The sequence below is a fragment of the Centruroides sculpturatus genome, unplaced genomic scaffold (assembly GCF_000671375.1).
Source record: "Centruroides sculpturatus isolate CEXI.00-Female unplaced genomic scaffold, Cexi_2.0 scaffold155, whole genome shotgun sequence".
In the NCBI taxonomy this organism is placed as follows: domain Eukaryota; kingdom Metazoa; phylum Arthropoda; class Arachnida; order Scorpiones; family Buthidae; genus Centruroides; species Centruroides sculpturatus.
Genome location: NW_019384386.1, coordinates 543,870 through 567,183, shown reverse-complemented (window position 1 = coordinate 567,183; position 23,314 = coordinate 543,870). Strand labels below are relative to the sequence as shown.

The following is a 23,314-nucleotide window of genomic DNA, read 5'->3' as shown; positions in this document are numbered from 1 at the left end:
ATATATAAAAGACTGTTTTTCTAAGTAATCTAGAATCTAGCTGCAAGGACTCGCTTCGCTGGGCAAAAAGTAACGATAGTGAAGATTAAGATAATTACATTATAGCTAATCTTACCCGTTTTCACAGAATGCAAGAATTAGGTCCCCCGTTTCCAGACTAATTAGAGAATTTTTACGTTTAGTCAAACGAACTATTTTCAACGTTTCTGGAACGTTTACAATCGTTCTATAATCGAACCAATATTCGAATTTTATGTTCGAATTTAATTCGAACAAATTCGAACAAAACATTCGAAATAGAAAGCCACTTTCAACCACTTTCAGCCTCATATCTCCCGCACCCTTATAGCTATCGAGACGCAACCACCCCTATGCACGAATGGAGACTTGGGGCTACCACCACATACAAACACCATTCACGTGCAATGTGTAGTTTTTGCAGAAAAGTGAAATATAGGGACATACATGTCCATTTATATACATAGATATAGATATATAGATATAGATTATTCATTCTTTAAAATTTTTAATCTAACAATGCACGCAATTTTTGTTACGTATTGTTTGATGAACACTGCATATGTTTATTTTCCTGGATAGTGTCTCCTACTGAATGTAGATGGCGCTAATAGTACAAAATGCAAATTAAAATTATTTTTAATTGGCTGAGATTGAGTGAAATTTACGTAAGAATTCGTACTTTCTTTATAATTTTTCATTAAAAAACTGACGTAACGACACCAAATTGACGTATATGGGTAGCACGATTTTAATGCGCCATCTAGGGACATTCGGGAAAACTATTTATGAAAATAAATATACCGTACAATAAAATATAAAAATGATCGTCTTAATATTGCTCTATAAATTATACAGTGTTTGATAATTTAGTTAACAATTGTCATTTTGTCATGTTTCCTTAATTGATATTGCGGTCGACTCACGTGATTTACATATGGCAGCGCTCATAGTGTCAGTTGTAAACGAGTCTAAGAGAAATATAAATTAAGATAAAAATATGAAACATTTTGGTCCAAGTGCAGAACATTTTTAATATATAACTGATAATATATAAGCCAATTTCTCAAACAGTACTTGATAATAATAATAACATTCCATTATAGTATAATAATTAATAGTTACAGTATATAATAATATGTTCAAAAGTTTTAAAGTACTTAATGGTTTTTTAACGATAGAAACTAGCAACCCGCCGTAGAATTTATATATTTATTAAATATTTTCTTTACTAGTTTCGTGTTTACAGGCGTTTGGGACGAAAATAATTTCTACTCCGGACGATCGTAATGGCGGCGTGTCTGGTTTCATTACGTATTCTTAAATTAATTTTTTAATTAAAATTTTTACATTCCGTAATTCTTCATTCCATCTCGCAATCAACGCAATTAATTTTAAATTATTCTTTGTTTCATAAACAAGGCTGTCCATACGTTATGCAATGCAGATGATCGTTACAAGAGGATTGGGGTATTTACAAAATATTACATACCGGGAGGATCTCGACTGTAGGGTAACAGAATAATTCATTTTTGTTTCCGAACAGTTGCTTTAACGAACCGTATTGTTTGTCACTGGTTTACACATAATTAATAATAATAATAATAATTATTAATAATAATAACGTAACAGTACCCTCGTCCTGTGTATTATTCCTTACTACAATGGGTAATGGAGGATATACGTTACGTAAGGGTGGGTGTTACAAGGCAATGGAATGGTTCGACATATTCACGCCTCCTCGAAATATTAGATAATATTTCGAAGCAGGCGTGAAAGAACGCGGTTTACTATTATCTAAGCGAAGTGATAAACTTAGCCACGTGCTTTAACGCCCCCGGTACACAATTCCTGGCAATTATCGTCTTTCGAGTAGTCGTTAGCAGATATTCGCGTTACTCCGTCGATGGCCGATCCGGAAAAGAAGGTGGCGAAAGAGATGACCACGTGCGACATGCATACGGGAGGAGAACCCCTGCGCATCGTCACTTCCGGCTATCCCAGACCACAGGGGAAGACCATTCTGGAAAAAAGACGCTTCGCTGAACGGCACCTGGACAGATATCGGAAGTTTCTTATGGGGGAGCCCCGGGGCCACCGGGACATGTACGGGGCAGTGTTGGTGGAGCCCGAAGATCCAGAGGCGGCCGATTTCGGGGTCCTGTTCCTGCACAACCGGGGATACAGTACCATGTGCGGTCACGCAGTCCTGGCCCTGGGCAGATACGCCGTGGATCGAAAACTGGTGGCACCCGTCTCCCCGGAGACCCCCCTGAAGATCCACTGTCCCTGTGGGGTGGTCCGGGTCTTCGTTCGCTACGAAAACGAGAAAAGCGGATCCGTCAGGTTCTACGGAGTTCCCTCCTTCGTCTACCAATCGGGTAAGTCCGGAACTATCCCCGAAACTAAGGTTCGTCTAAGAACGATGCCAGAAAGGAGTTTACCTTAAAAAGCGCATTTGTATATTTCCAGATGTGGAAATCTCGGTTAACGAAGAACTTGTCAAAGTGGACGTGGTTTATGGGGGTGCATTCTACGTCGTGGTCCCCGCTCGTGCGGTCAAATGCAACGTCGAAAAGTCTAGATACCAGGATTTGGTGAATGCGGCCTCCTCAGTTACCGGTAATTTGCCCATCTGTCCCTCCTTGTTAGATTAGAGTTACATTAATGAAAATCGAGACCTGATATGGAAAGCTTAGGGGCTGGAAGCCCTAATTAACTAACTTATATGCGTGTTTAAATTTGTTTTCTTTAGAAGCGGTCAAGAATAGAGTGACGCTTCAACATCCGGAAGATCCAGATTTGTCTTATCTGTACGGCACCATCCTAACGGGAGGTACGAAAGACGAAAAAAACTTCTGCGTCTTTGCCGACAGACAGGTAAAGCCCACGACCTCCAATTCTTGGTTATCCAGAAGTCATTGGTCGCGAGTTCGCGCCTTACTGCATAGAGTGTTTCGGATTTTTCCCCGTGTCTAATATCTAAATAGAAAAGGGTTTTCGTAAAAAGTCCTCCCTGGAGGCACCCTCCCTTGGCAGATCGCTCGTGGTTCTCTGGTCTTATCCCATCCGTCCAACCTAATCCTCGGCATACCCATTTTTCGAGGTCATTCGGAATTCCCCTTCCCCCCGTGAACACGTTTCTTCGAATTAATGACGACATTCTTTGTAGGTGGACAGAAGTCCGACGGGATCGGGAGTCATGGCCAGAATGGCTCTTCTTCACCACAGAGGTTCGGTGTCCGTCGACCAAACCAAAGTCTTTTCTAGTTTTGCCGGGAGCGTCATGACCGGAAGAATAGTCGAAACGGTAAAGTACGGGCCTTATCCGGCGGCGGTGGTGGTGGAAGTTTCCGGAAACGCCTACTACACAGGAAGTCATCGTTTCTTTTACGAAGACGACGATCCCCTAAAAGACGGCTTCTTTCTCGATAATTAAATTCGAAGGACGTCGAAGAAACGAAGTCAATTGCGCCTCCTCCTATTTTTTCCGAAATGAGGAACGGGTTCCGACCCGGGTCCTCCTTGCCCGCCAACGTTATAACTCGTATTGTAATTGTGTTTTTAATCACGTGACGAACTATAACCAATAGTACGTTGGAACTAGTTTGGAGGCTCCGCAATGGTCTTCGTCATTGTGACGTAGAAATTGTCAATCGGGTCCGTGTTCGGTAAGGAGAATTCTCGTATACGAGTCAACCGCCCCATAAAATTTTCCGTATCATTTAATTGTCTGGAAGAGGGAGGAAAGATAAATTGTTCCGAATTACACCGTTATTCGAAAGACAAAAAGATAATTGCAGATATCCTCCGCAACGAATACATATTTTACTATTAAATGCATTCCCCTTTTTGTTACGACCGCAGATTTGCCACTGTTATAAATAAATATATTTAGACATGCACGTATAGCCAGCTCAGAAGTACGTAGGCCGGCAAGAATGACGTCACCAGTATAGTGAAAGTATTCCGATAGAAATGCTTAGAATTCTCACAGTGGGAAGAATCTAGAAGTGGTTAGAAACGCGACCTTCTGTGTTATCGAACATGGTTCCAATTATCAAATAGACTATTGGGTATTACAATTATCGGCGTCGTAAAGAATCTAAAGTCTCCGTAGTTCTGTACGGAAATTCTTATTGTATAAGTGAAAAAATGTTTAACCGAATCTGATTATAGTGAACAATACATTTATAATAGAAAATAGTCATTTGTAAACACTCAAAATTGATATAAAGTAAAATTGGCAAGATTTGGAGCACGAAAATATTCTAGTTCCTGCAATTACTATAGTTGATTAGCAAAAGAAAACATCACAATGTATGTACAGTACAGTACTATACAGTACATAATATAAAATTGGAATGGAATACTATCGTTAACAACACGAAATTAAAATACAGTAGAGCATCGATTATCCGACCCCCGATTAACCGTCACATCGGTTAACCGACCGTTCTAGTCGGCAAATTTCAAATGTCCGCTAGGGATGTGGCGCTACAATATTTGGCTATGTCTTGGCTACTTTAATATTATTTTTGTTAAATTTTTGCGTGTTTTAGCTGGCAACATCGACTCGACCATTGAAGGAAGGCCAGTATTTAAACGAGACTTAATTTTCTAATTATGAATGGTTGTTTGTTTTGTGAGCAATAAAATATTTTAAAAATAATTTTTAACGATACAATAGCGACGATTATTATTTTAAAAAAAATTATTAGGCTTAACATAGATGAAAATTCAACGCGAAGTTAGTTAATAGCGATATACTAATTACATACTACTAATATACTATACTAATAATGTATTTTTTTAATTCTTTTCGGTTATCCGATTTTTTCAGTTATCCGACCAACCCGAGTCCCCAATTGAGTCGGATAATCGATGCTCTACTGTATATGATGTCTCTAGATATAAATTTTAGTAAACGTACTAAATTTATGTATTTATACTCGAATGGGAAAAAACAAAAAAAAAAAAATATTCCATTTCCGGTGCTTCTCTTCCACATTTTTCCATTCTGTTGGCTTCCGCCATTTTGTCTTATGCCGTGGGATCATCTCCCGTTTATCACATTTCAGTACAAACGTGTCGAAAATTCACGAACTATTTATTAATGACGCGAGCTTCAAAACGAGCGGAAAAACTAAATCTATCTTCTTACTCGCGATTTTATTATATCATCGGTAGATGATATAAAATCGCGTCGACTTTTCTCGTACGGACGGAACGTTTCAATGACGTTTCATCCGTACAGAAAATTTGAAATTTATCGAAAATTTTCCGAATGGAAATCGTCCCGGCTTATCATTTTCCAATTGACGCGCGATCGGAAATGTAACCAAGTCTCATTCCGGCGGAAATTCCGGAATGAGACCGAAAAAATAATAAAAAACAACAAGAAAATCCGAAAAAAAATACAATTAATAATTATTGTTTATAACTAGTAAAAATTTAAAAATAAATATAAGCAGACGACGTTCGAAACGTTCCGAGCGGTGCCCTCTGGCGGTCGGAATACTCGGAAAATAAAAAATTCGTACAAAACGGAAATAAAGGCGTAAGGACGAAGACTATTCCGTCTTAAAGAAAAATTAACTGTAAAAGGGAGAAATAAAAATGTCGGGGGAAAAGAAATTTTCGGAAGAAGGCGGCGCGCCGATCGACTGAATTTCCGACCGACAGAACGGCGGCGGAAAAGTCCAGGTGGCGCGGAAGAGACGGATCGTCTGCAGGTGAGCGAAGCATGCCGTACACCTATCGAGGGTCCCTTTCGGGGGAGGTTACCGTATATCGGGTGAGTATCCGGATTTTTACGCATTTCGGAGCTCTCCACTTCCGGTTCCGACCGAAGGAAGAGAAAGGAATTGCATGGAGGGGCGGTTTTTACTCGGGAACAACCTGTCATTCTTCTTCCTCGGTCCACGGCGGAAGGTCCTTTTAATTGCTCCCTCCGAAAATGATGAAATTAACTTTTGTTGGCGTAAGTTGGATCCCCAATTTTGGGAGAGATGCGGTGGATATATAACGTCTTCGATTCGGCATCGACCCATCCGGAGAATCATCCCAGCCGGGAGAGCGCCCCCATCCGGTAGATCGCGAGCCACGTTTCCGCGTGACTCCGGTCTAATTCCGAAAAGGGCGTCGCCGACTCCGACAGAGAAATGCCTATTAAATATTTACGACTGCATCATCCGACAGATAACGTCAGAAACGATAAAATTCTTTAATAAATTATGCATACTTTTTGCTTCCATTATTATTTTATTTTTTCCTCCTAGCAATTTTTACTTAAATCGAGAAATCGAGTGTCGAAATATCATCGATCGGAGCGTGACTAAAGTGTCTGGCCCACTTTTTGTCACTCTTCTCAACGTCTACGCCTATACAACGTCACGGCACGCGCGAGAACAAAGTAATTAGCTCACCCTCCACCTTTACGAATCAACGGAATCCGAAAGGTGAGGAGGTGCGTAGTTTCCGACCTGGGCGCGTGCAGAAGGGGAGAGGGAGAGAAAGTAAAATGGCGATTTTCGGAATTTCGGAGAAGTAAGTTTAGCCAAAGTCTAAACGAAAATTTTTTTCCATTACGCGCGACATACGGGAGGAGGGAACATTCCTCCCAATTTCCGGAAAACGCCTTTGCAAATAGCGTGACGTTGGAAAAGCCCATTCTTTCTTTTGAAAAATTCCCTAAAAATCGGAAACTCTAGCCTCCTTTTAGCGATTTTTGCGAAAATTCCACGAAAATTTACTTGGAACGTGCGAAACTTTGGTTAAAACTTCGAGACTTTCGGCCTCGTTAAATCCGAAGAGGTGGCTTTTCTGCGTTCCAATGCGGAAATGGCGCCCTTCGATTGTAAAACACTAAAAAGGACGGCCAACTACGGCCTTACTTTTTTTAAAGCGATGAACCATCCGAAACTGTCGAAAAGCGGCGCCAAACCGGAAGTGGAAGTAGAATGTAGGTCATCGATCGCACTAACGAAGGAACTGCGGCGTCGTCTTCTAGGTCGTGGGATGGACTGACGGAAAAGTGACCTCTCGGATCTGTTTTTGGCGTTCGTTCTTAAATTTATTGCCGCGTTCGCAATTAAACGTCTTCCGGTTACTTCACGCGCCGGCAACGTAAGCGTTCGACCACGTGACTAGAGTGAATGTCATCGTAAAAAACTGGTTTCGGCGCGAGGAAGTAGATATCCGCTGTACTGTACTTGATTTTCCATTTGTTATTACGCGACATTCTTAATCGTTACTATTTTAAGGGCATCCAGGCTTACGACAAAGCGTCGTTCCATCGAAAACGTTGTAAACGAGTTATGTCGTCGTTATTCCGAAGTCAGGAAATTCCACCCGCCGCACGCGATGTCGTCACGCGAAAGATTTGTCGTCGGAAACGACGCGACGAACGGTAACAAATGGGAGAAGGGAAGAGAAGAGCGGCTTTCTTCGGATTCCCTTCCAAAAAATAGTTTTGTTGTTTAGTGTCGAACGACTTAATGGGCTAAATTTCGTCTTCGCTAGGAATCGATGGGAAGAAGACGGGGCGTGTTCAGTCTTCTCTTCCCATCACGCCAAGCGGCTTCTTTTCTTCCTCGGGCGTCTCCCCTTTCCCTTCGACCGCGCCCTCTATCTTCTCTTCCTCCCCCTCCTCCACGCAAATTAGTCTTTCATCAAAGTGTGGAGGGTGGCTGCTAGACTCGCGAAAACGCACTCTGAGTCGGGTCGCCCCCACCCGGCGAAGGACTTTACTGCAGAAACTTAAATCCGCTAAGACGTAAAACGCCCCCGAAGACGGACGACGGATCTACGCCCCCGTTTATCGCGGCGATTAGTCGCTGCTACAAACGCTAATTTACTTTCCTTCGCCTCTCCGAGTGTCGTTAAGTCGAGACTTTAGCTGGAAACGCGTCTTAACGGAGGAGGAGAAATTCGTAAAACGTCCTCGTGTTTATGCTACTCCGTAAAAATAGTGTTCTTTACGTCACGGGCCCTTACGCGTCGCTTAACTGCGCTCGGTAGTAGTAACGCCACTTGCGGAAACTCGTTCCCGCTTTCGTCGTCTCTCGCAAAATTGAGAATTAATTAATTAATTAAATAAAATTTTAAAATATTTGAAATATCGCTTTGTTTATCGTCCGTCGTCCGCCCCAACCTTTTTTTCCTCCTACCACTTTATCGCTTCCGTCCTCTTTTTCCGGATGTTCCGAGAAAATAAGGTCGCGTTCGCTCGCTCCAAAGCGCCGTCGCGTTGCCCCTCCCGGATATTTTTCGGAGACTGAAAGGCCCGGAAGACGGCGCCGTCGTTCCGTCGGGCGGTCCGACGCCCGGGGATTCGGCGGCGTCCGGAAGGCGCCCCGGCGTCGCCCCTTCCCCCTTCCGGCCGATTCGTCCGCCCGGAAGAGGAGGGAGCCGCGAGCGTTATTCTTCCGATCGACGTGGAGAATGGTGGCCGATCCTCCGTCCTCCTCCAAGGTGGGTCCTGGCGCCCGTCCGAAGGGGAAAGGGGTCTCCCGCGTTTCCGCGCCGCCTGGTAAGGTTTTTTTCGCGCGCGTTTCGAATGGTTTCGGGCGAAGCGGTCGGTGACGTCACCGACCGTCGATTACGTGGACGGCGGAGTGACGTCACCGCCGCGGTCGTCAAAGCGAGAAAAGCGACGGAAGTTGGTGGAATGGCTCCCTTCGACGGGCAAATTTTGAAGGTGGGACAAGGCGTAGGGGCGGAGGAGACGGTTCCCCCACCACTCGAAAGTATCGCGCGGAGTTTCCAAAAACTTCCGGCCAAAAGTGTAAAGTTTTGTTTGCGTTTCAGTATGGAGAGAGAGGTTCGGGCTTCAGAGTGAGGGGATGGCCCCAAGACTATCAGCGGCTGAAGGAGAAGTGTCTGAGAGAGGGAAGACTCTTCGAGGATCCACAGTTCCCCTGCTCCGACTCCTCCATCTTCTACAGTCGCGCTCCCCCTCGTCCCTTCGAGTGGAAGAGACCGCACGTGAGTATTTTCCTTCTTTTTGTTGTCTTCCGGAAAAGGAAGGTCGACTCGGAAAATTGGCGGGAGAGAATCCGAGAACGGGACGTTTCCCGTCGTACGTCGACGATTTAATTTTCCGGATAAAATCGGCGAAAAAGAATCGCCGCGCGGATATAAAATCGCCTTCCCTTCCCCGGAGAGCGGGTTACGGCGCGAGATAATTAAAGGGAGATTAACGGTGACGTAGAACGAGGTCGAGGACGAGGGAAATCCCGGCCGGAAACGGGCGGAGTCGGGAGCGAGGCCGTTCCGGTCACTAGTTCGACCCTCCGGTTTGTGTATATATATTTTTTATTTCTCACGTCGGGGACGAGACGATCCCTGGACGACGCGTCTCTTTAGTTTTGCACGCGCAGTCGCGGGTCCTCATCTCGCGACTAGTTTTTTTACATAGTGCTGACAGATACCGTGCGTAACAATATGTCATTTCCAATCTCGCGCCGTAACGTTAACAATAATTAACGCGAAGGGGATTAGAAGGGTTTCTGACGATCGAAACCTTACGTTTCGTCAAATTTAATTAGATCTTAGGAAGGGGGTGGACGGCAGACATCCGAAATCGAAACCAAAAGGGAATTGGTAAGAGGAGAAGAGGCTTTTGATTCCTGTCTTTGATTTCGTTTCAGGAATTATGCGACGCTCCGGAGTTTATCGTGGAGGGCATCAGCCGATTCGACGTTGTCCAGGGAGAATTGGGTGAGTGCTCGTCTCCCGCGCGCCCACTTTCGACTTGGACGCGAAAAAAATAAGGCTCTACAACCCCTAAATCGAGGAGACCTCCGAGAAAGTACAACGGATAAGTTTCCCACCTCTTGTAATTACCATCGATCACTAAATGCTATTTTATTGCCTCTTTCGTAAGAGCTTTTATCGATAATTTATACTCGAGTGTCGTGTGTGGTAGTAAGTTGTCGCACACGCTTCACTCGCTACAAATAGGTTAACGACGGAGAAATGTAATACAATGGGATAACAAAGCGTGACGGAAAACAGGTTTTGCGATCGGTTTGCACGTTCCGCTGCCAAACTGCCAGCGAGTTATAATTGGTGTGTGCCCGTTTACAATTGCCAGTGCCGTAACTAGGCAGGTGCAACAGGTGCATTCGCGCAGGGCCCACTTGGAAGGGGGCCCAAAATGCATGTATCTGTTTTATTATTATCCCAAACATAATTAATTAAGAGGCCTAAATGCAAATTCTTGCACAGAGCACAAGAATGGTTAGTTACGGCACTGACAATTGCCTACGGTGACGTCGGAATGCTTCTATTGTGTTTTTACATCGTTCTGTCCGCGAACGAATAAACTTGCTCGAGTGGGTGTCCTTTCATCTTCGTCCACTCCGTCCGTGGCGGGTAATTCGATCCCATACCGTTAATTAAGGCGTACGTAACGACTTAGGTCATCCCTTTAGATAGCGGGCGAAGTTACGACACCGGACCTTCTTGCTCCCTCCTTCCGTCAGAAGGGTGACGGAGAGGAGTGGAACGCGATCCTCACCTCCCCGTAAATTATCGTGGGCGAAACAGAGACCTAAATAGACGCTGGTGTTTTTCAGGCGACTGTTGGTTACTGGCGGCGGTGGCCAACCTGACCCTCAACAAGGACCTGTTCCTGCGAGTGGTACCCGAGGACCAGTCCTTCGGCGACGGATACGCCGGCATCTTCCACTTCCGGTTCTGGCAGTACGGACGATGGATCGACGTGGTGATCGACGACCGCCTCCCCACCTTCGCCGGAAAGTTGGTCTTCATGCACTCCAGCGACAACACCGAATTCTGGAGTGCCCTCTTGGAAAAAGCCTACGCCAAGTACGTTCTTTCCCGTGGCACTCCTCACTCGATGTAACATTCGGCGTCGTTCTTTCCACCGTTCTCGGCCCGAAGTAAGAAGTCTGTCGATTTCGGAAAGGACAACGTCTTACGCGGGTGGCGAATGGTGGTAGAACGGGGGATTTTCGACCCTTTTTTTGTCTGCGGACTTTTTTCTAAAAAGTTTAAATTCGCCGACTCCTTTCCGTATCGATACTAAATAAGAATAAATCGGAAACGGGATTAGTACCAGTATACTGTACAGGTAACCCCCGTATAACACGGTACTTTTATAGCACGGATTCGCTCTAACACGGTTCGAGAATTGGTACCATCCCCCGTATAACACGGTACTTTTATAGCACGGATTCACTCTGACACGGTTCGAGAAATGGGTAAAACCTTCGTACAACATGAAATGTAATAAATTTTTACATACTTAAGTACTAATAGTTCACGAAAATTATTATTTTCGTGAACTATTAGTACTTCAGTGTGTAAATTTTCTTTTCTCGTCTCCATACACATGGTCCTTCGCGAAAATTGTTTCAATTTTGCCAGATCTCGACGTTTCTGCTTCTGGTGTTGCCAGATGTTTTTCCCTTATTCCATAAGTGCTTAGCACCATATAAGGAAATTTATAAAGATCTTTTAACTAGAAGCAAGCAATCTAAAATTACATACACTTTTTGCAAAAGGTAAAGCATGAATCTGAAAATAATGCAGAAAAATGCTCAGAGGATAACGATAACTTGCCAAAAATAAAACGCTCTCGGTAATAGTGCTTTTAGTGATGACAAAGAAAACATTGTTTAATTTATATTCATATGTATCACTTAAGAAAATTTTAATAAAGATATTTAACTTAATTATGAAAATATAGTAGCATGTTTTTTTAATTTTTGGAACCTAACCCTCCTTTTCGTACTAGTTCTTTGATTCGCATAACACGGCAATTTTTTGGAACGTAACTACCGTGTTATACGGGGGTTACCTGTAATTACATTTGTAAATGCAACGAAAAGAAAACGTCTACCCAGACGACCCCCGAAACGTGTGGACGTCGCTAGCCCCCGGGGGGAAATCCCCCGCACGACGCCGAATAGAGGCTGGTCCACCCTAATCTCGATTTGGCTGGCGTCAAATTTTGCAGGTTACACGGGTCTTATGAGTCGCTTAAGGGAGGAATCACGTCGGAAGCCATGGAGGATTTCACCGGAGGATTGGCCGAGATCTACGAAATGGACAAGATTCCCCCCAACATGTTCCTCGTCTTGCATAAAGCATTTCAGAGAATGTCGCTGATGGGATGCGCTATCGAGGTACCGTTTTTCTTCTCTTTTCCCTTTTGACCTTCCGGTTCTAATGCCTTTTTCAATTTCAGCCCGACCCCCGGAATCCCGAAGCCATTCTACCCACCGGTCTGGTGGCCGGACACGCCTACAGCATCACTTGCGTCAAACTGGTAAGTGTTTTCTATTCTGGCTTGGCCCGGAAGACGCGTGTAAAGAGGACAGACGTTATAAAGAGGTGTTTCTTCCAATAGGTGGAAGTGCAGACGCCGCGGGTGACGGGCAAAATCGCTCTGCTGAGAATAAGAAACCCTTGGGGAAACGAACAAGAATGGAATGGTGCCTGGAGCGACAAGTGAGTATTTTCCGATTCGCCGTCTCTCGATTTAACGTCGCGCGACGACATCGAGTCCTTGGTCTTTTGGCTGAAAGGACGCGCACCATCCCGTACGCCTCCCGGGGGTGCATACAATACGGCATTCATAAAATTAACTCTGTTACCAACGGAGAGTTGGCCAAGTTTGCAACTGTATCCCAGGCCCTCTCGGTGCCCTCCGAGTTATAAAAATAATAATAATTTAATCGAGTTAATAAGAGTAATTTGTGACGTCGTTGTTTACGACGAATTCATTATTCTAATTGCAGTCTTTCAGCTTCCATAAAAGGAAATTTAAACGGTGGCAAACTCGGTAGTAAATTTTAGGGGAATTTGTTACCCCGCCAGGCACCTTCTCTCGATAGATTAACCAACGTCGAAATAAAACAGTCTCCTTATTATCAATTAACGGAAATAAATTAGAACTGCAGGAGAAGGGAGGAGCCTTTCCCCGGAGAGAACTCAACCCCGAGCCTTTCCCGTTCGCCATCCCGCCCGTCGCCATACGTAATTAATACGTAAATTACGTATTAATTATCTAATTAACAATTATTACGGGGAATTTTTTATTTATTTACTTTCCCGTTTTAAACCTACGGTGCGAGGGAGCGCCATTGGGATTGTTTCCTCTTCGTCCCAGATTTAGTGTGGCCCACTAGTCACCGAGTGGTTAAAATAATCTGGTAGTTCGTGGGTTCGCGCCTGGCCATGAGGAGTTTTCTGGGTTTTTTCATGTTTGTAACACCTAAATAGGGGCCGGTTTTCCATGAAAGTCCTCCCGGGAGGCATCCTTCCTCGGCAGATCGCTCACGTGTCACGTTCCCGTAAACAAATGAACCAAACTCGGATTTAGTGGGTGGAAAGAGTGGATGGCAGCGCACCTTAGGTACCGTACAGAGGCGTTTTAATGTAATTGTATTTGTTTCAGATCTCCCGAATGGACCGTGTTGAGCGACGAAGAAAAAGAAGAGATCGGCCTGACTTTCTCCGCCGACGGAGAATTCTGGTAAATTGTGTACATACGCGTGTGTATGCGCGTGTATATATAAATATAAACAATATATACGCGACGTTTCAGGATGTCGTACAAGGATTTCGTGAGGAACTTCATGAAGCTGGACATTTGCAATCTGAGTCCCGATTCGCTAAACGAAGAGAGCCTTCGAGACCTGTCCACCAGGAAGTGGGAGGCCAGCGCGTTCGAAGGGGCGTGGACAAAAAACTGCACCGCCGGGGGATGTAGAAATTACCTGGGTAAGGCCCTCTCTAAATAAAATAAGACGGGCGGGTCGATAAGTAATCGGAAGTGTTACGTCGGACAGAAACGTTTGCCACCAATCCTCAGTATCGAGTGGTGTTGGAAGACGTGGACGAAGACGATGACGAAGAGTTGTGCACGCTGATCGTGGCCCTGATGCAGAAGAACAGAAGAAGCCAAAGAAAGATGGGAGCCGAATCTCTCACCATAGGATTCTCCATCTATCACGTGAGTGTTAATTTAACTCTTATTTGTCCCGTGGGTCGGTGCTGTTTCCAACTGGTAATCGCCTATCGATAAACGACGTTAAATGTGTATCACATGATAAATTCGAAAATCGGGACAAAAGTCTTAACTCTTATACCAGTGGTGCCCGAAGTAAGGTCTGCGGGACAAATCCGTCCCGCAACGTCACTTACACAATGATAGAAATAGGCCTACTTTTTGCATAGATAGAATAGTCTATAGAAAATATTTCTGAATTGCCGACCTACGACTTGTGGGCAATTTGACCCGGCAATCGAAAAATGTGGATACCATTGGCTGCTTAGACATAATTTGTCGCATATTTAGTCCTTTTTGCGCTAAGGATTGGGGGTCTTAGTTCGAAACGTCCGTTTTATTGTCCAATTTTATGCTATTTCGACAACATATCGAAATGTTAGTTTTAACGAAATAACACACCACTTTACAATACACCGAACTAAAAGGATAACGACTGGACCAAATATTAGCGGAATAATGCGCGTATCAACCTTAGTATGGCCCTTACACGGTGACAAACGATGGAAACTTCTTAGATACAACTCCGCTACATTTGTATTAAAACAAAGGAGTTGCGCATCGACCCGTTCCGAGCGGAGAATAAATTTGCGTATAGAAAGTTAATTACGATCGAGGCCATGTCTACGGAGGAGTCGAAAATTGCAATCGATGCTCTGTGTATTTTCCGAGTTCACGCGTCGCGGTAGCCGACGCCGGTGGAGCAAAACAGTCGCAGGTGACTAAAACGCTCTGTTTCGCTTCGCGTAAATGACCACGCTATCGCCTAAAATGAGCGTCGGTATGCGCGTGCGATGTAATAAGTGATAGTTATCAATAACAATTATTATTGTGAAACAAAGAAGGGTGGTTTTTATAATAATTAATATAAACACAAATAGTGTGGTCGAGATTACGGAATGATCTCAATTTCTTTTAGGAAGATTTTATTTAATAACATACTTATTTTACAATAATTATCCACAACTTCTCAATAGTAAGAATAAATCTCGACCACACTATTTATGTTTATATTAATAATAATTCTAATTTAAAAAGTACTAATCTTCCTTTCGTTTGAAACATATCGGTTATTTAATAAAAGAATTTTTTTTAAATCTCGTCGTTGTCGTCAATGATTTCGGGTTGATTAAATTATCGAATCTATCAAATATACAATAGATATAAACATGTAAAAGACCTATAGCGACTGGCCATATCGCTCGTTAATTAATTCTTTGCCAATAAAACTCTGGTAAGAGGCAATACGATAGCCAGAAATCGTAAGCCACACGCAATAATCGTTCTCCTTTCTTATTCTGTAAATAAGCTCTTCCCGGCAACAGTTGGTAGGGTGGCAGAAGAAACTTTTATCGGTTCTTTAGCTCTACGTCACCAGCGAAATCGGAAGTCGCGAGATGGTTGTCTAACATCGCGCAAAGGGACAAATTCCGTCCGACCGAGTTTTTTTCTCTTCACTTATAAAAATTCCAATCCACAGCTTTATCTTTTTTTTACAATGTATTTTTTTATGGTTAAGAGTAGATACGCGCGTCGAATCAGCGCGACGCCAAATCCGGAAAACCGGAAGCGTCTTTTGTCGCGTCTTATCTTAATTGTTTCTCGTGGGTTTCAGCTGAAGAATCCGGAGTCTCTGCCCAAGCCGCTGCCCAAAGAGTTTTTCAAGTACAACGCCTCGGTGGCCCGCTCTCCCAGTTTCATCAACCTGCGAGAAGTGGCAGCCCGATTCAAATTGCCTCCCGGCACCTACTGTGTGGTCCCTTCCACCTTCGATCCCAACGAAGAGGGAGAATACATCCTCAGAATCTTTACCGAAAAGAAAAACGACAGCAGGTACGATTCGTTCCTTCCCGGTGGTGGCGTCCGAGTAGCTTCCCGAAAACCCGATCCTCCGGAAGTGCCATTGTACCGAAGTCGGTACGATAGCACTTCCGTACCGACTTCGGCTTTTCCTACTGTATTTTTTTGCCTGAGCCGTTGTAGGTTTGGGAAAGGGACCAAACGCCGCCCTGTGATGGTATTCGAGGGTTTTGTCCACTCGTGAGCCATCGGGGAGTGAGAGAGCGAGACTGCGTGGGCCGAGCTATACGTCCAACGATGGACTCACAAGTTAACCGAATTTTTTTTTTATTCCGGCAGCGAATATGACGAAGACATCGACTTGCAGAAACCAGAACAGGTGAGACACTTTACGTCCTCTTGAAAATTTGAATATATTTCGTAATTTAAAAATTTCCGCTCCGGGGACGTCCTCCCGCCCGTCGGAGATCCCCGAGAGTGCGGGGGCGGAGCGTATATTCGAAAGTAACGAGAGACGACGTCACTCGTTGCGTTGCGGCGACAGCCGCCTCCGCGTTCCGTTTCCATCGCGCGTTAAACCCCGGGAATGCCTCCGTACCGAATTACTTGAAAAGCTTCCTCATCAAAAACACTAACGTCTCTCTCACGTCGTGGCTGGTGTCTGCATTACGAAAGTCGAAAAGGCGAGAACATTATACTCGCGCGGGAAGATAATGCGACGTACGCGCCCACGGCTATTTGCGTCGATTCGCGTTAATAATTACGCGCGGATAGTAGTATCTTGCCGCGATCGATCGAAGTTTGGTAACGTTATATCTCCATTCGCGCGTCATCTACCCAAACCGACGTTTACCACGTCGCGTCGTTCTGAGGAAACGGTTTGAACGTCGAAGAACGCAACTCGTTACTCCCAGCTTCTAACGCCGTAACGTTCCCTTCTATCTTCTAATGGACGGTTCTTTTTCTTTTCTCTTTTAGTTTTTGTATTTAATTTGCAGAACGCTTCTTTAGGAAATTCTGGTGAAAAAACGTGGGAAGTTGCTCCAGCACGTAAGACCTCCTTTTCCTTCCCTAAGGAGCCGTCCATAAATTACGTAAGGGTGATTTCGGCCACCCACCCGTGTAAGAAACAGTAATATTTTCTTTGATCCCCCTTCCCTATCTTACGTAATATTTACGCATGATTTTAAAGAAAGATTTTAACAAGAAAAATTTTTTATGAAACCCTAAAGATCTTAGGTCGAAAATATATAATTATTAATTAGTTAATTAATATGTACTGTACTATTATTTATAAAAGACTATATGTGAACAAATTTAAAAATATAATAATTTAATGAATTCGAATGAACAATTTATTTTAAGAACTTTATTTTTTTAATTATTAACAATCTTATCATTATTATTATTAATATTAATCAACGTTATAATATTTATTTTTCTATTTTAATTTTCACAAAAGGACGCAAAACACTTTACACATGTACTAGCTAGTGTATCTGTCAAACAGAAACGTCATACAAATCAAAACAAGAGAAGAGAGAGAAACCATCACATGGCCTTCCACGATAAAAAAAAATGTGTAGAGCATGAATCTGCGAGCGTTATTATTCTATCACGTCACACGAGATGGCATTGATACAACGAGGTTCTTAATAGAAACCGCCAAATTGAAGCCAAATTCAAAACACCACTCAACGAGATCAAAATATAATATTACGTAAGATCTATTACCCCCTATCCGAGTAAGAATCCTTGACCCCACCCATCCCAAAATACCTTACGTAATTTATGGACGGCCCTTAACCCATTCTACTAACCCCGAAAATAACCACATTTCCACCGCTAAAACCGCATTTGAATTATTTTTAACCGTTCGACCTACCGTCTCTATTAATTAATGGGAGGTCGAACGGTTAAAAACATTTCAAATGCAGTTTAAGCGGTTAAACCGTACTCGACAATAACTTACGAGCCCTGTCATTGGTCTGGGGTATTTTCGCCGATTGGATCATCGGTCCGCGCTATGTAGAAAAATTTTGTTATTTATGGATTAATTTTTTAAATATCGGGAAGTAAAAATTAAATCCAAAGTAAATAAATCGTAATTTCTTCTATTGTTTACAAGTTAAAAATATCCAGCAACGAGTTACGTAACTTCCTGGCAAAACGATTTAAAATTGCCCATGGCGCCATCTGTCAAGAGATTTTTATTATAAAAAATTGTAAATGCTAATAACGAGTAAAATCGACCAATGACAGAAGAGCAGACGAGTCTTTCGAGTTCTGAACGGTACTAAATGCTTAACTGTGTTAATAACATTAATTATTCCATTTATATTTAACTAATTCCTTGTCTTCCATCGTTTTTTCCTCGTTATCACCTTTCTTCTCGTTAAGCCACTCTCTGCATTTCTTAATGTAACTCTTATTATAATCTTCTATCTTAACATTTTTCGTTTGAGAGTCCCGACGTTACGTTGCAGTCTATGATCCGTAACTTAACGCGTGTCGATATTTCTGTCCGTCTTTGGTATCTGTCTGTGCCTTGCCTGTCTATGGATCGTTCGTTTTATCCGTAACATTACGACGACTCTCGAATACTAACGAGAAACGTTACGTAAAACAGGAAAAAGAAGAAGAAGAAGAAGAGGAGGAGGTACAACAGCAGGAGGAGAAAGAACCGACCGAGATCGACGAATACTTTGCCAAGTTAGCGGGTGAAGATTCCGAGATCGATTACGTCCAACTGAGAGAGATCCTGAATCACTTCCTGAAAGAAGGTGAGTGCCCATCTGTCACTATCCCGGTTTTACAAATTACTACTAGAAACACCCGGGATTTAACGATTCGATTTTCTAGAGAAGCCGTAGTCGAATTAAACGGTAAATCGAGACCGCAACGATAAATGCGGATGCGGTATCCGGTGTTTATACTATGTATTTCCTTCCCACGTGTGGACTAACGCAAAGTTACGTCGCGTGGCCTACCCCGAATCGATAGTTCCGAACGTTTTAAGAGGGAATAATTCTAATACGAGAAACGTTATCCGTTTTTAACGATTACAAAAAGCGTAGCGACGTTGGGCCGAAAGTCATTAAGACTAAAACGGCGTAACGTCGAAACGTAAGGAGACCTCGAAGCTGGAACTACTTTTTCGTTATTTCGAAGTTTCAACTCGGTGACGTGTGCTATTATTTGCAGATTTCGAATTCGATGGTTTCACCGTGGAGGTGTGCAGGAGTATGGTGGCCATGATGGACGTATCCTTTTTTTTCGCTTTCTCATAAGGAAGCGACGAGATCGCGCGTAACACTTGCAATGGAAATTTTCCGATGGACCGACAGACGGACCTCTCCGGAAAACTGGGATTCGAAGAATTCCGCAAATTGTGGTCCGACGTCCAGACTTGGAGGGTGAGTGTTGACCCGGGGTCGAAACTCCGGCAAACGAGATACTCCCGAAGATTCTTTTACAACTTTTTTTTTCATTTTTGTGGCGTATTAAACACTAGTATTGTGTCTTTGGAATAAAACACAATACTAGTGTTTACTACGCCACAAATATAAAACAGGACACGGTTTCAAAAAACATTTTTTTTTTTTTTTTCATTTAGAAATCATCATTCGGGGATCAGTCTTTCCCCGCTAAGGCATAACCGCTTTAGGTACCGGTACTTGTATTATGAAGTATAGACTTTAGGAATAAAGTTACAGTGAAAATATAAAAGAAATTACAAACTACTGAGCTACTCGGCCAGGAAGTTATTTTACATATGAATATGAGCTACTTTGCTCTAATACCTTTCTTAGAAAGTCAATGAGTTGATTATGTGTTTTTTTCACTCCTGATTAATTGATAGACCCCGCAGGGCCATTGCATTCCTTCGTCTTTTGCAATCAATTCCAGGTAATGTCTTTCCAACTGCCATTGTATGCAATCGTACACAAGGTGATTAAGGGTCGCTATTTCCTCTCCAAATACATACGAATTCTCACCGTTCAGGTTAAATCATCTATATTCTCCTAGACCCACTATACTCAACTTTTTTTTTCTCTCAGGCCACATACACATGATAGCTATTACACGCGGCCGCAACATAACAATTATAATAAAAAACTTGCTTAATTTCTCACTTACCCTAGAAATTTAGTGTGACTGTTGATATTGCGAACATTTTTTCACAATTTCATTTAAATCTTTTTTTTTAATACTCTTTCCACCCTGTGGGCACTAAGAGGGCCTTTATAGCAGGCCAATTGCAGGCACCATTGTGGGCCTGGCCGAACCCAGGCCCACAATGGTGCGACCAGGTCGTGAGGGACGAGGCCCGACATATCCGAACGGACCACTCCCCGAAAAATTCCTGGGGGATTCCCTGACCCGACCGGATTCGATTCAGAGCGGTAGGCTGCCACCTTGACCGCTCGGCTGTCAATTCATTTAAATCAGGTTTGTAACTGCTGCATGCTACTCGTAAAATGGCATCCAGGTGTGAACCAGTAAGCCAGTTTCTATATATGTTCTTTGCATATTTCATTTTTGAGTATGACGTTTCACATAGATACATTGATGCGAACAACGTAAGTAAAATTTGAGCACATTTTTTAGTCTTATATTGATCGGGCACTACTTTCCAGAAGTGGTAATTATTTCCAGAAGTTAGCGTAATTATTTTCCGCTCTCTTTCACGTCCCGGCCACTCACGAAAGCTCGGCGGGCCGCAGGTTGAGTATGGTGGTCCTAGACCGTCATGCCCAGAGAGACATCATTGCTTCCCGCTCTCCTGAACCATTTGAGATGGATTTCTATATTTGGAAGGTATTCGAAGGTCTTTCGGCCTTTCGTGCTATTTGTCCACATATCTTGCCACTTTTCTATTGTTTGAGCCCTAAGTGTCTTCTTTCTCCAACATTTCGGTATAGTGTGAAACACCTTATCGTTCCCGTTTGTCGCCTTTTTAGCCAATTGATCGGCTCTTTCATTTCCTATAATACCAGTGTGGGCTCTGACCCATTTGAATTGAATTTTCTCAATCGAACCATTTTCCCTTAACTTAGGAGATCCACACATCAGCAAGTGTATCAGGTCCTGTAGAGCACTCTGGCTGTCCGTATTAATACAGACTCCTTCCTTCCTTTGGTTTTCTATGCACCATTCCACTGCCTTATCAATGGCCAATAGCTCGGCCTGATTATTGGAGCAATACGACTCCACGGAAAACTTGTCATTATGAATTTCTACATTGCATTCGTAAACAGCACAACCGGCCCCGGTCCCAGATCCTGACCTGGAGCCGTCTGTGTATATATCCATCCTAATTGGTTATCAGCCGTTACATGAACATTACCACTCCTGGTTGGATGTGGCAGATTCTTGACTGGAACGTCTCGTTCAAAATTATTTAGATCTATAGGTAGATTTATCATATTATTTTTCCCCATTTTTCTTTAGCCAATACCTCTTGACCCTTTCCTCAATTAGTAGTTCGATAGGCGCCTTGCCTGCTAGAATCATTAGCGCCTCGGTTGAAATAGTTCTAAAGCATCTTGTCAGCCTTACAAGCGCTGTCCTTTGTGCCTGCCGAAGACACTTCTTTTGAATAGTATTGTTGGCCTTTCCACTCCATGCCGATGCTACATAGGTCATAATCGGTATAAACATAGTCATATATCGCTTCCATGACTTCTGTTTTCAGCCCCCAGGTGTCGTTGGCGACATGGGGGCTAGCTTATTGAATATAATATTACTCTTCGTCTTCAATTCTTTTACTTGTAGAAAGTTACGCCAAACGAACAATTCCATGGCCAGACGACGCGCGACGTCCGAAGCGAAGAAACATAATTTCGACCTAAAAATACAACGCGAAAGTTTTTCCGAACGCGTTAAAAACGGACGATGAGTTTGGCGGGAATCGACGGGAGAATTCAGTTTACGATCATTTCGGTCTCCGAACTGCAAATTCATTTTTTTCTTTGTATTACGCTCGCGACTAAGAGAAAGCCTTTGATTTCAGAGAGTGTTCCTGAGATACGATTACGACAGATCTGGGTGTCTCAACACCATCGAGTTGAGAGCCGCCCTCCATTCCGCCGGTGAGTACTTTCCTAATTGTTCTCTCTCCTTCGCGTCGCTTCTCGACCATGCGAAAGTCGCGGAAAGCGTTACGTCTTGAGCGAAGAATAGCGCGAGCCCCCCAAAAATGAAGATTCGCAAAAATTTCTTTAAAAATAGTTCGTGGTTGGGTGCCGAATTCACAAACGAATCGGGTTTTCTCTGGCTCACCCAAAAGAACACGTGAAATACCAGCTGTTTTCGTTGCCGGCCCGCGTAAAGGAAGAGAAAAAGAAAACGAAAAACGTAAGAGTAGAAAGCGGAAGGTGCGTATTTAAATTCGGTGATGACCTGTGCATGCGTTCGTTTGTCGTTCCAGGTTATCGGGTGAATCTGCACGTTCTCCGCGTGTTGGCCCTGCGTTACGGACACGGAGGAAAGGTGTCCTTCGAAGATTTCATGATGTGCGCCGTCAAACTCAAGTCTATGATCGGTGAGTGAGACTAAGTTTCCATTTAAATTTATAAATTTCTATCAGACGGTACATAGAGAAGCGCATTCCGATGACCGTCCGCCATATTTAGTCCGGTCTTCACCGGCGTCGGTTTAATATTCTGAAAGTTCGTTCGAAACGAAAACTAATACTTTCGTTTTAACGCCCGAACTGTGGTAAAACAACAAACTTCGAGACCGTATGGTAAGAAGGACCAAACATGGCGGAGCCCTATTCGAACGCGCACAATTGTTAACATCCATGGTAAGGCCGAATTAATTTTCATCTTTTCCGTTCTTAGAATTCTTCCAACATAAACAAACGGACGATGGACAAGTCACCGTTTCCAAAGACGAGGTGAGTCCGTCGGATTTTTAGTATGCGGAGCACGCGTCATTGCGCGTGCTCCGCATACTAGGGAGAGCGATCGCTCTCCTAACATAAATTTTGTCCTACGCGCAACGAATACATCGTTTAGAACGTCGTATAAATTATAATTTCCCTTGCAGTGGATGGTGACCACAATGTACTGCTAGATGTCTCTTCGTTCCTCCTATTCGACGATCGGACCTCCTCTTCTCTACTTCGATTCTTTAACTTTCGATCTCATTGGCGCCCTTATCTTCCGGGGACCAAATTCCCGTCTGCACGTGTCTTTACGTTGTATATAATCGGAATTTTTCTTCGTTATTCCTGTCGGAAATTGGCCCGACGCCTTTATATATAATCGATCGTAAAGCGTCCGTACTTAAGAGGGAGGGAGGGCCTTCGTCCTTCCTCCGTTTATCCTAGACAGTGTTTTTTGTAAGTTTAAAAGAATTCTATTTTTGACTGGACAAGTTACCGTTTCATCAAATCTTATTCTTGTATATATACTCGATGCAAATAAAATATAGAAAAGTCTT

The 23,314-nt window shown here is 43.3% G+C and overlaps 2 protein-coding genes across 8 annotated transcripts; both read left to right on the top strand.

The window, feature by feature from the left end:
* The first annotated feature begins 1,818 nt into the window (after positions 1–1,818).
* On the top strand, positions 1,819–4,476 carry LOC111618061 (trans-L-3-hydroxyproline dehydratase-like). The gene is made up of 4 exons (XM_023359489.1): positions 1,819–2,399; positions 2,491–2,640; positions 2,774–2,898; positions 3,191–4,476. Exons 1-4 carry the CDS (start codon positions 1,925–1,927, stop codon positions 3,455–3,457), a joined length of 1,017 nt encoding a protein of 338 aa, XP_023215257.1. The 5' UTR covers positions 1,819–1,924; the 3' UTR covers positions 3,458–4,476.
* Positions 4,477–5,711: 1,235 nt separating this feature from the next.
* On the top strand, positions 5,712–23,312 carry LOC111618087 (calpain-B-like). Of its 7 annotated transcripts, none has more exons than XM_023359528.1 (20): positions 5,718–5,815; positions 8,830–9,006; positions 9,672–9,741; positions 10,602–10,854; positions 12,008–12,176; positions 12,239–12,319; positions 12,401–12,501; positions 13,451–13,528; positions 13,601–13,776; positions 13,845–14,008; positions 15,678–15,895; positions 16,202–16,241; positions 16,874–16,913; positions 18,496–18,645; positions 19,067–19,125; positions 19,210–19,278; positions 21,879–21,957; positions 22,296–22,409; positions 22,711–22,766; positions 22,919–23,312. In XM_023359528.1, the coding sequence occupies exons 1-20, from the start codon at positions 5,765–5,767 to the stop codon at positions 22,943–22,945; spliced, it is 2,172 nt and encodes a 723-aa protein (XP_023215296.1). In that variant the 5' UTR covers positions 5,718–5,764; the 3' UTR covers positions 22,946–23,312. The 7 variants fall into 7 exon arrangements, with proteins under 7 accessions (XP_023215300.1, XP_023215296.1, XP_023215297.1 ...); XM_023359529.1 differs by lacking the exon at positions 5,718–5,815 and adding an exon at positions 8,254–8,493; XM_023359525.1 differs by lacking the exon at positions 5,718–5,815 and adding an exon at positions 8,519–8,719.
* The last annotated feature ends 2 nt before the right edge of the window (positions 23,313–23,314 follow it).

Bases quoted from the DNA above. Each gene is read 5' to 3' on its own strand.
- LOC111618061 (XM_023359489.1), top strand. From the start codon at position 1,925: ATGGCCGATCCGGAAAAGAAGGTGGCGAAAGAGATGACCACGTGCGAC. The intron at 2,641-2,773 runs GTAATTTGCCCA...TGTTTTCTTTAG, and splicing joins TGCGGCCTCCTCAGTTACCG to AAGCGGTCAAGAATAGAGTG. The intron at 2,899-3,190 runs GTAAAGCCCACG...CATTCTTTGTAG, and splicing joins GCGTCTTTGCCGACAGACAG to GTGGACAGAAGTCCGACGGG.
- LOC111618087 (XM_023359525.1), top strand. From the start codon at position 8,579: ATGGTTTCGGGCGAAGCGGTCGGTGACGTCACCGACCGTCGATTACGT. The intron at 12,177-12,238 runs GTACCGTTTTTC...TTTCAATTTCAG, and splicing joins TGATGGGATGCGCTATCGAG to CCCGACCCCCGGAATCCCGA. The intron at 12,320-12,400 runs GTAAGTGTTTTC...TTCTTCCAATAG, and splicing joins GCATCACTTGCGTCAAACTG to GTGGAAGTGCAGACGCCGCG.